At 52.3% G+C, this 13,112-nt stretch overlaps 1 protein-coding gene across 1 annotated transcript in view; it reads right to left on the bottom strand.

Moving 5' to 3' along the window:
- Positions 1-623: 623 nt before the first annotated feature.
- Positions 624-13,112, bottom strand: part of ppp4r3b (protein phosphatase 4, regulatory subunit 3B) — a 58,162-nt gene continuing 45,673 nt past the window's right edge. The window contains exon 17 of the mRNA XM_056258584.1: positions 624-1,216. Coding sequence (XP_056114559.1) covers positions 1,115-1,216 — 102 coding nt within the window. The 3' untranslated portion in view covers positions 624-1,114. The remainder of the gene's footprint in view (positions 1,217-13,112) is intronic.

Here is a 13,112-nt window from a genome sequence, read left to right as displayed (position 1 = left end):
GATGGAAGCGTTTCAGACACTGAGGAAGAACTGATGCTGCAGTGCAGATTATGAGGACATTAGTGTGTGTGTGTGTGTGTGTGTGTTTTACCTTGGATGCGTGTGAACAACATTAGGAACCCAAAACAACATTAGGAACCTGTAAAATCCCATAATGGGGCAGTTTAGGGTCTTCAGTCGAGGACCTTTCCCCTGCTGTGCCAGTGCAGATGCTGGAGCTCACGTTCAGAGAGTAGATAACCCATCAGTTGATGATCCCTGAACACACCCCTGTCTGAGGATCACATACGGGCGTCAGCAATCACACACACAACTGACCACGAATAGCTCACTTCAGGCAGCTTTAGCAAAAGAAGTGATGAAAAAGAAAACATACTAGATTACACAATCTGCCCGTCACTGGTGAGACACAAACATCTCACGTCAGAGCATTTACACACTGTTACTCTAAACCGCTTCGGCAGCAGCCTCACATGGTCACATGACCACGACAGCACAGCAGAGGTTCTACTCACCCTGAACAGAACACGCTCTGTGAAGGAATACGCAGTTTCACACGTTTTTGTTGTTATATCCATTCAACTAACGGCTCATTCAAACACAACACACAATAATGAACAAGCTTGTTTAATTGCAGGACCAAATTTAATCTGAAAATTGTAAAAAATATCAAATTTATACAAATGCTCTTTAACGGAGATGTTGCTAGTTAGGAAATTGTACAAAAATGAGGGCAAAAACAAGCAGAGCTAGTAATGTAGAGTGTGGCGCGAGTGTTGTGTGGACAGAGCTGGTCTGAGATCAGACCGCTAACACTCACTGCAGCTCCATCTCTCCAGCCGAGCCGGACCACAGACCAGCGGCTGCACTGCTCACGACGCCGCACCCGACACTGGCAACAGCTCCGGTCAATCATTAAAAAACACTAACGTCCAGAAGAACTCGTTAAAAAAGAGAGTAGAGCAGCTCTTCAGTCCCAGAGGTCAGAGGTCAGCCAATCCAGCGTTCATTAGCGCGGCTAGTCCTGCTAGCCTCCCATCAGCCCCTGCTGCTGTGATTGGCTGCTGCGCTCCTCGCTTCAGCCCGACACACACACACACACACACACACTGCTTTACGAGCCCAGACGGGGCCGCTTGCGTGGAGCCAGCTCCTCCTCCTCCTCTTCCTCCTCTTCTTCATCATCTTCATCATCTGGATAATCCACCAGTCCAGTCTGAGGAACACACACAGGATTAGCGTCAGAGACACACACACACACACACACACACACACACACTGAGAGGAACACCCGTCTCCCCTAGAGGTGAGGATGTGCAATGCTTCCTCTGTTTCTCACACACACACACACACACACACACACACACACACACACACACACACACACACACACTGAGAGGAACACCCGTCTCCCCTAGAGGTGAGGATGTGCAGTGCTTCCTCTGTTTCTCACACACACACACACACACACACACACACACACACACACACACACACACACACACACTGAGAGGAACACCCGTCTCCCCTAGAGGTGAGGATGTGCAGTGCTTCCTCTGTTTCTCACACACACACACACACACACACACACACACACTGAGAGGAACACCCGTCTCCCCTAGAGATGAGGATGTGCAGTGCTTCCTCTGTTTCTCACACACACACACACACACACACACACACACTGAGAGGAACACCCGTCTCCCCTAGAGGTGAGGATGTGCACTGCTTCCTCTGTTTCTCACACACACACACACACACACACACACACACACACACACACACACACACACTGAGAGGAACACCCGTCTCCCCTAGAGGTGAGGATGTGCAGTGCTTCCTCTGTTTCTCACACACACACACACACACACACACACACACACACACACACACACACACACACACTGAGAGGAACACCCGTCTCCCCTAGAGGTGAGGATGTGCAGTGCTTCCTCTGTTTCTCACACACACACACACACACACACACACACACACACACACACACACACACACACACTGAGAGGAACACCCGTCTCCCCTAGAGGTGAGGATGTGCAGTGCTTCCTCTGTTTCTCACACACACACACACACACACACACACACACACACACACACACACACACACACACTGAGAGGAACACCCGTCTCCCCTAGAGGTGAGGATGTGCAGTGCTTCCTCTGTTTCTCACACACACACACACACACACACACACACACACACACACACACACACACACACACTGAGAGGAACACCCGTCTCCCCTAGAGGTGAGGATGTGCAGTGCTTCCTCTGTTTCACACACACACACACACACACACACACACACACACACACACACACACACACACACTGAGAGGAACACCCGTCTCCCCTAGAGGTGAGGATGTGCAGTGCTTCCTCTGTTTCTCACACACACACACACACACACACACACACACACACACACACACACTGAGAGGAACACCCGTCTCCCCTAGAGGTGAGGATGTGCAGTGCTTCCTCTGTTTCTCACACACACACACACACACACACACACACACACACACTGAGAGGAACACCCGTCTCCCCTAGAGGTGAGGATGTGCAGTGCTTCCTCTGTTTCACACACACACACACACACACACACACACTGAGAGGAACACCCGTCTCCCCTAGAGGTGAGGATGTGCAGTGCTTCCTCTGTTTCACACACACACACACACACACACACACACACACACACACACACACACACACACACACACACACACACACTGAGAGGAACACCCGTCTCCCCTAGAGGTGAGGATGTGCAGTGCTTCCTCTGTTTCTCACACACACACACACACACACACACACACACACACACTGAGAGGAACACCCGTCTCCCCTAGAGGTGAGGATGTGCAGTGCTTCCTCTGTTTCACACACACACACACACACACACACACACACACACACACTGAGAGGAACACCCGTCTCCCCTAGAGGTGAGGATGTGCAGTGCTTCCTCTGTTTCTCACACACACACACACACACACACACACACACACTGAGAGGAACACCCGTCTCCCCTAGAGGTGAGGATGTGCAGTGCTTCCTCTGTTTCTCACACACACACACACACACACACACACACACACACACACTGAGAGGAACACCCGTCTCCCCTAGAGGTGAGGATGTGCAGTGCTTCCTCTGTTTCTCACACACACACACACACACACACACACACACACACACACACACTGAGAGGAACACCCGTCTCCCCTAGAGGTGAGGATGTGCAGTGCTTCCTCTGTTTCACACACACACACACACACACACACACACACACACACACACACACACACACACACACACACACACTGAGAGGAACACCCGTCTCCCCTAGAGGTGAGGATGTGCAGTGCTTCCTCTGTTTCTCACACACACACACACACACACACACACACACACACACACACACACACACACACACACACACACACTGAGAGGAACACCCGTCTCCCCTAGAGGTGAGGATGTGCAGTGCTTCCTCTGTTTCTCACACACACACACACACACACACACACACACACACACACACACACACACACACACACACACTGAGAGGAACACCCGTCTCCCCTAGAGGTGAGGATGTGCAGTGCTTCCTCTGTTTCTCACACACACACACACACACACACACACACACACACACACACACACACACACACACACACACACACACACACACACACTGAGAGGAACACCCGTCTCCCCTAGAGGTGAGGATGTGCAGTGCTTCCTCTGTTTCACACACACACACACACACACACACACACACACACACACACACACACACACACACTGAGAGGAACACCCGTCTCCCCTAGAGGTGAGGATGTGCAGTGCTTCCTCTGTTTCTCACACACACACACACACACACACACACACACACACACACACACACACACACACTGAGAGGAACACCCGTCTCCCCTAGAGGTGAGGATGTGCAGTGCTTCCTCTGTTTCACACACACACACACACACACACACACACACACACACACACACACACACACACACACTGAGAGGAACACCCGTCTCCCCTAGAGGTGAGGATGTGCAGTGCTTCCTCTGTTTCTCACACACACACACACACACACACACACACACACACACACACACTGAGAGGAACACCCGTCTCCCCTAGAGGTGAGGATGTGCAATGCTTCCTCTGTTTCTCACACACACACACACACACACACACACACACACACACTGAGAGGAACACCCGTCTCCCCTAGAGGTGAGGATGTGCAGTGCTTCCTCTGTTTCACACACACACACACACACACACACACACACACACACACACACACACTGAGAGGAACACCCGTCTCCCCTAGAGGTGAGGATGTGCAGTGCTTCCTCTGTTTCACACACACACACACACACACACACACACACACACACACACACACACACACACACACACACACACTGAGAGGAACACCCGTCTCCCCTAGAGGTGAGGATGTGCAGTGCTTCCTCTGTTTCACACACACACACACACACACACACACACACACACACACACACACACACACTGAGAGGAACACCCGTCTCCCCTAGAGGTGAGGATGTGCAGTGCTTCCTCTGTTTCTCACACACACACACACACACACACACACACACACACACACACACACACACTGAGAGGAACACCCGTCTCCCCTAGAGGTGAGGATGTGCAGTGCTTCCTCTGTTTCTCACACACACACACACACACACACACACACACACACACACACACACACACACACTGAGAGGAACACCCGTCTCCCCTAGAGGTGAGGATGTGCAGTGCTTCCTCTGTTTCACACACACACACACACACACACACACACACACACACACACACACACACACACACACTGAGAGGAACACCCGTCTCACCTAGAGGTGAGGATGTGCAGTGCTTCCTCTGTTTCTCACACACACACACACACACACACACACACAGACACACACTGAGAGGAACACCCGTCTCCCCTAGAGGTGAGGATGTGCAGTGCTTCCTCTGTTTCACACACACACACACACACACACACACACACACACACACACACACACACACACACACACACTGAGAGGAACACCCGTCTCCCCTAGAGGTGAGGATGTGCAGTGCTTCCTCTGTTTCACACACACACACACACACACACACACACACACACACACACACACACACACACACACACACACACACACACACACACACACACACTGAGAGGAACACCCGTCTCCCCTAGAGGTGAGGATGTGCAGTGCTTCCTCTGTTTCACACACACACACACACACACACACACACACACACACTGAGAGGAACACCCGTCTCCCCTAGAGGTGAGGATGTGCAGTGCTTCCTCTGTTTCTCACACACACACACACACACACACACACACACACACACACACACACACACACACTGAGAGGAACACCCGTCTCCCCTAGAGGTGAGGATGTGCAGTGCTTCCTCTGTTTCACACACACACACACACACACACACACACACACACACACACACACACACACACACACACACACACACACACACACACACACTGAGAGGAACACCCGTCTCCCCTAGAGGTGAGGATGTGCAGTGCTTCCTCTGTTTCTCACACACACACACACACACACACACACACACACACACTGAGAGGAACACCCGTCTCCCCTAGAGGTGAGGATGTGCAGTGCTTCCTCTGTTTCACACACACACACACACACACACACACACTGAGAGGAACACCCGTCTCCCCTAGAGGTGAGGATGTGCAGTGCTTCCTCTGTTTCACACACACACACACACACACACACACACACACACACACTGAGAGGAACACCCGTCTCCCCTAGAGGTGAGGATGTGCAGTGCTTCCTCTGTTTCACACACACACACACACACACACACACACACACACACACACTGAGAGGAACACCCGTCTCCCCTAGAGGTGAGGATGTGCAGTGCTTCCTCTGTTTCTCACACACACACACACACACACACACACACACACACACACACACACACACACTGAGAGGAACACCCGTCTCCCCTAGAGGTGAGGATGTGCAGTGCTTCCTCTGTTTCTCACACACACACACACACACACACACACACACACACACACACACACTGAGAGGAACACCCGTCTCCCCTAGAGGTGAGGATGTGCAGTGCTTCCTCTGTTTCTCACACACACACACACACACACACACACACACACACACACACACACACACACACACACACACACACTGAGAGGAACACCCGTCTCCCCTAGAGGTGAGGATGTGCAGTGCTTCCTCTGTTTCTCACACACACACACACACACACACACACACACACACACACACACACACACACACACACACACTGAGAGGAACACCCGTCTCCCCTAGAGGTGAGGATGTGCAGTGCTTCCTCTGTTTCTCACACACACACACACACACACACACACACACACACACACACACACACACACACACACACTGAGAGGAACACCCGTCTCCCCTAGAGGTGAGGATGTGCAGTGCTTCCTCTGTTTCTCACACACACACACACACACACACACACACACACACACACACACACACACACACACACTGAGAGGAACACCCGTCTCCCCTAGAGGTGAGGATGTGCAGTGCTTCCTCTGTTTCTCACACACACACACACACACACACACACACACACACACACACACACACACACACACACACTGAGAGGAACACCCGTCTCCCCTAGAGGTGAGGATGTGCAGTGCTTCCTCTGTTTCACACACACACACACACACACACACACACACACACTGAGAGGAACACCCGTCTCCCCTAGAGGTGAGGATGTGCAGTGCTTCCTCTGTTTCTCACACACACACACACACACACACACACACACACACACACACACACACACACACACACACACGCTGAGAGGAACACCCGTCTCCCCTAGAGGTGAGGATGTGCAGTGCTTCCTCTGTTTCTCACACACACACACACACACACACACACACACACACACTGAGAGGAACACCCGTCTCCCCTAGAGGTGAGGATGTGCAGTGCTTCCTCTGTTTCTCACACACACACACACACACACACACACACACACACACACACACACTGAGAGGAACACCCGTCTCCCCTAGAGGTGAGGATGTGCAGTGCTTCCTCTGTTTCTCACACACACACACACACACACACACACACACACACACACACACACACACTGAGAGGAACACCCGTCTCCCCTAGAGGTGAGGATGTGCAGTGCTTCCTCTGTTTCTCACACACACACACACACACACACACACACACACACACACACACACACACACACACACACACACTGAGAGGAACACCCGTCTCCCCTAGAGGTGAGGATGTGCAGTGCTTCCTCTGTTTCTCACACACACACACACACACACACACACACACACACACACACACACACACACACACACACACTGAGAGGAACACCCGTCTCCCCTAGAGGTGAGGATGTGCAGTGCTTCCTCTGTTTCTCACACACACACACACACACACACACACACACACACACACACACACACACACACACACTGAGAGGAACACCCGTCTCCCCTAGAGGTGAGGATGTGCAGTGCTTCCTCTGTTTCTCACACACACACACACACACACACACACACACACACACACACACACACACACACACACACACTGAGAGGAACACCCGTCTCCCCTAGAGGTGAGGATGTGCAGTGCTTCCTCTGTTTCTCACACACACACACACACACACACACACACACACACACACACACACACACACACACACACTGAGAGGAACACCCGTCTCCCCTAGAGGTGAGGATGTGCAGTGCTTCCTCTGTTTCTCACACACACACACACACACACACACACACACACACACACACACACACACACACACACTGAGAGGAACACCCGTCTCCCCTAGAGGTGAGGATGTGCAGTGCTTCCTCTGTTTCTCACACACACACACACACACACACACACACACACACACACACACACACACACACACTGAGAGGAACACCCGTCTCCCCTAGAGGTGAGGATGTGCAGTGCTTCCTCTGTTTCTCACACACACACACACACACACACACACACACACACACACACACACACACTGAGAGGAACACCCGTCTCCCCTAGAGGTGAGGATGTGCAGTGCTTCCTCTGTTTCTCACACACACACACACACACACACACACACACACACACACACACACACACACACACACACACACACACACTGAGAGGAACACCCGTCTCCCCTAGAGGTGAGGATGTGCAGTGCTTCCTCTGTTTCTCACACACACACACACACACACACACACACACACACACACACACACACACACACACACTGAGAGGAACACCCGTCTCCCCTAGAGGTGAGGATGTGCAGTGCTTCCTCTGTTTCTCACACACACACACACACACACACACACACACACACACACACACACACACACACTGAGAGGAACACCCGTCTCCCCTAGAGGTGAGGATGTGCAGTGCTTCCTCTGTTTCTCACACACACACACACACACACACACACACACCTGAGAGGAACACCCGTCTCCCCTAGAGGTGAGGATGTGCAGTGCTTCCTCTGTTTCTCACACACACACACACACACACACACACACACACACACACACACACACACACACACACTGAGAGGAACACCCGTCTCCCCTAGAGGTGAGGATGTGCAGTGCTTCCTCTGTTTCTCACACACACACACACACACACACACACACACACACACACACACACACACACACACACACACACACACACACTGAGAGGAACACCCGTCTCCCCTAGAGGTGAGGATGTGCAGTGCTTCCTCTGTTTCTCACACACACACACACACACACACACACACACACACACACACACACACACACACACACACTGAGAGGAACACCCGTCTCCCCTAGAGGTGAGGATGTGCAGTGCTTCCTCTGTTTCTCACACACACACACACACACACACACACACACACACACACACACACACACACACACACACACACACTGAGAGGAACACCCGTCTCCCCTAGAGGTGAGGATGTGCAGTGCTTCCTCTGTTTCTCACACACACACACACACACACACACACACACACACACACACACACACACACACACACTGAGAGGAACACCCGTCTCCCCTAGAGGTGAGGATGTGCAGTGCTTCCTCTGTTTCTCACACACACACACACACACACACACACACACACACACACACACACACACACACACACACTGAGAGGAACACCCGTCTCCCCTAGAGGTGAGGATGTGCAGTGCTTCCTCTGTTTCTCACACACACACACACACACACACACACACACACACACACACACACACACTGAGAGGAACACCCGTCTCCCCTAGAGGTGAGGATGTGCAGTGCTTCCTCTGTTTCTCACACACACACACACACACACACACACACACACACACACACACACACTGAGAGGAACACCCGTCTCCCCTAGAGGTGAGGATGTGCAGTGCTTCCTCTGTTTCTCACACACACACACACACACACACACACACACACACACACACACACACACACTGAGAGGAACACCCGTCTCCCCTAGAGGTGAGGATGTGCAGTGCTTCCTCTGTTTCTCACACACACACACACACACACACACACACACTGAGAGGAACACCCGTCTCCCCTAGAGGTGAGGATGTGCAGTGCTTCCTCTGTTTCTCACACACACACACACACACACACACACACACACACACACACACACACACACACACACACACTGAGAGGAACACCCGTCTCCCCTAGAGGTGAGGATGTGCAGTGCTTCCTCTGTTTCTCACACACACACACACACACACACACACACACACACACACACACACACACACACACACTGAGAGGAACACCCGTCTCCCCTAGAGGTGAGGATGTGCAGTGCTTCCTCTGTTTCTCACACACACACACACACACACACACACACACACACACACACACACACACACACACACACACACTGAGAGGAACACCCGTCTCCCCTAGAGGTGAGGATGTGCAGTGCTTCCTCTGTTTCTCACACACACACACACACACACACACACACACACACACACACACACACACACACACACTGAGAGGAACACCCGTCTCCCCTAGAGGTGAGGATGTGCAGTGCTTCCTCTGTTTCTCACACACACACACACACACACACACACACACACACACACACACACACACACACACACACTGAGAGGAACACCCGTCTCCCCTAGAGGTGAGGATGTGCAGTGCTTCCTCTGTTTCTCACACACACACACACACACACACACACACACACACACACACACACACACACACACACACACACACACACACACACTGAGAGGAACACCCGTCTCCCCTAGAGGTGAGGATGTGCAGTGCTTCCTCTGTTTCTCACACACACACACACACACACACACACACACACACACACACACACACACACTGAGAGGAACACCCGTCTCCCCTAGAGGTGAGGATGTGCAGTGCTTCCTCTGTTTCTCACACACACACACACACACACACACACACACACACTGAGAGGAACACCCGTCTCCCCTAGAGGTGAGGATGTGCAGTGCTTCCTCTGTTTCTCACACACACACACACACACACACACACACACACACACACACACACTGAGAGGAACACCCGTCTCCCCTAGAGGTGAGGATGTGCAGTGCTTCCTCTGTTTCTCACACACACACACACACACACACACACACACACACACACACACACACACACACACACACACTGAGAGGAACACCCGTCTCCCCTAGAGGTGAGGATGTGCAGTGCTTCCTCTGTTTCTCACACACACACACACACACACACACACACACACACACACACACACACACACACACACTGAGAGGAACACCCGTCTCCCCTAGAGGTGAGGATGTGCAGTGCTTCCTCTGTTTCTCACACACACACACACACACACACACACACACACACACACACACACACACACACACACTGAGAGGAACACCCGTCTCCCCTAGAGGTGAGGATGTGCAGTGCTTCCTCTGTTTCTCACACACACACACACACACACACACACACACACACACACACACACACACACACACACACTGAGAGGAACACCCGTCTCCCCTAGAGGTGAGGATGTGCAGTGCTTCCTCTGTTTCTCACACACACACACACACACACACACACACACACACACACACACACACACACACTGAGAGGAACACCCGTCTCCCCTAGAGGTGAGGATGTGCAGTGCTTCCTCTGTTTCTCACACACACACACACACACACACACACACACACACACACACACACACACACACACACACACACACTGAGAGGAACACCCGTCTCCCCTAGAGGTGAGGATGTGCAGTGCTTCCTCTGTTTCTCACACACACAACACACACACACACACACACACACACACACACACACACACACACACTGAGAGGAACACCCGTCTCCCCTAGAGGTGAGGATGTGCAGTGCTTCCTCTGTTTCACACACACACACACACACACACACACACACACACACTGAGAGGAACACCCGTCTCCCCTAGAGGTGAGGATGTGCAGTGCTTCCTCTGTTTCTCACACACACACACACACACACACACACACACACACACACACACACACACACACACACACACACACACACACACACACACACACTGAGAGGAACACCCGTCTCCCCTAGAGGTGAGGATGTGCAGTGCTTCCTCTGTTTCTCACACACACACACACACACACACACACACACACACACACACACACACACACACACACGCTGAGAGGAACACCCGTCTCCCCTAGAGGTGAGGATGTGCAGTGCTTCCTCTGTTTCTCACACACACACACACACACACACACACACACACACACACACACGCTGAGAGGAACACCCGTCTCCCCTAGAGGTGAGGATGTGCAGTGCTTCCTCTGTTTCTCACACACACACACACACACACACACACACACACACTGAGAGGAACACCCGTCTCCCCTAGAGGTGAGGATGTGCAGTGCTTCCTCTGTTTCTCACACACACACACACACACACACACACACACACACTGAGAGGAACACCCGTCTCCCCTAGAGGTGAGGATGTGCAGTGCTTCCTCTGTTTCTCACACACACACACACACACACACACACACACACACACACACACACACTGAGAGGAACACCCGTCTCCCCTAGAGGTGAGGATGTGCAGTGCTTCCTCTGTTTCTCACACACACACACACACACACACACACACACACACACACACACACACACTGAGAGGAACACCCGTCTCCCCTAGAGGTGAGGATGTGCAGTGCTTCCTCTGTTTCTCACACACACACACACACACACACACACACTGAGAGGAACACCCGTCTCCCCTAGAGGTGAGGATGTGCAGTGCTTCCTCTGTTTCTCACACACACACACACACACACACACACACACACACACACACACACACACACACACACTGAGAGGAACACCCGTCTCCCCTAGAGGTGAGGATGTGCAGTGCTTCCTCTGTTTCTCACACACACACACACACACACACACACACACACACACACACACACACACACACACACACACACTGAGAGGAACACCCGTCTCCCCTAGAGGTGAGGATGTGCAGTGCTTCCTCTGTTTCTCACACACACACACACACACACACACACACACACACACACACACACACACACACACACACACACACACTGAGAGGAACACCCGTCTCCCCTAGAGGTGAGGATGTGCAGTGCTTCCTCTGTTTCTCACACACACACACACACACACACACACACACACACACTGAGAGGAACACCCGTCTCCCCTAGAGGTGAGGATGTGCAGTGCTTCCTCTGTTTCTCACACACACACACACACACACACACACACACACACACACACACACACACACACACACACTGAGAGGAACACCCGTCTCCCCTAGAGGTGAGGATGTGCAGTGCTTC

The sequence above is a fragment of the Rhinichthys klamathensis genome, unplaced genomic scaffold (assembly GCF_029890125.1).
Source record: "Rhinichthys klamathensis goyatoka isolate OS25496 unplaced genomic scaffold, OSU_Roscu_1.1 h1tg000155l_1, whole genome shotgun sequence".
Taxonomy (NCBI): Eukaryota; Metazoa; Chordata; class Actinopteri; order Cypriniformes; family Leuciscidae; genus Rhinichthys; species Rhinichthys klamathensis.
The sequence above is the reverse complement of the archived record's forward strand: the minus strand, read 5'-3'. Positions and strand labels throughout refer to the sequence as shown.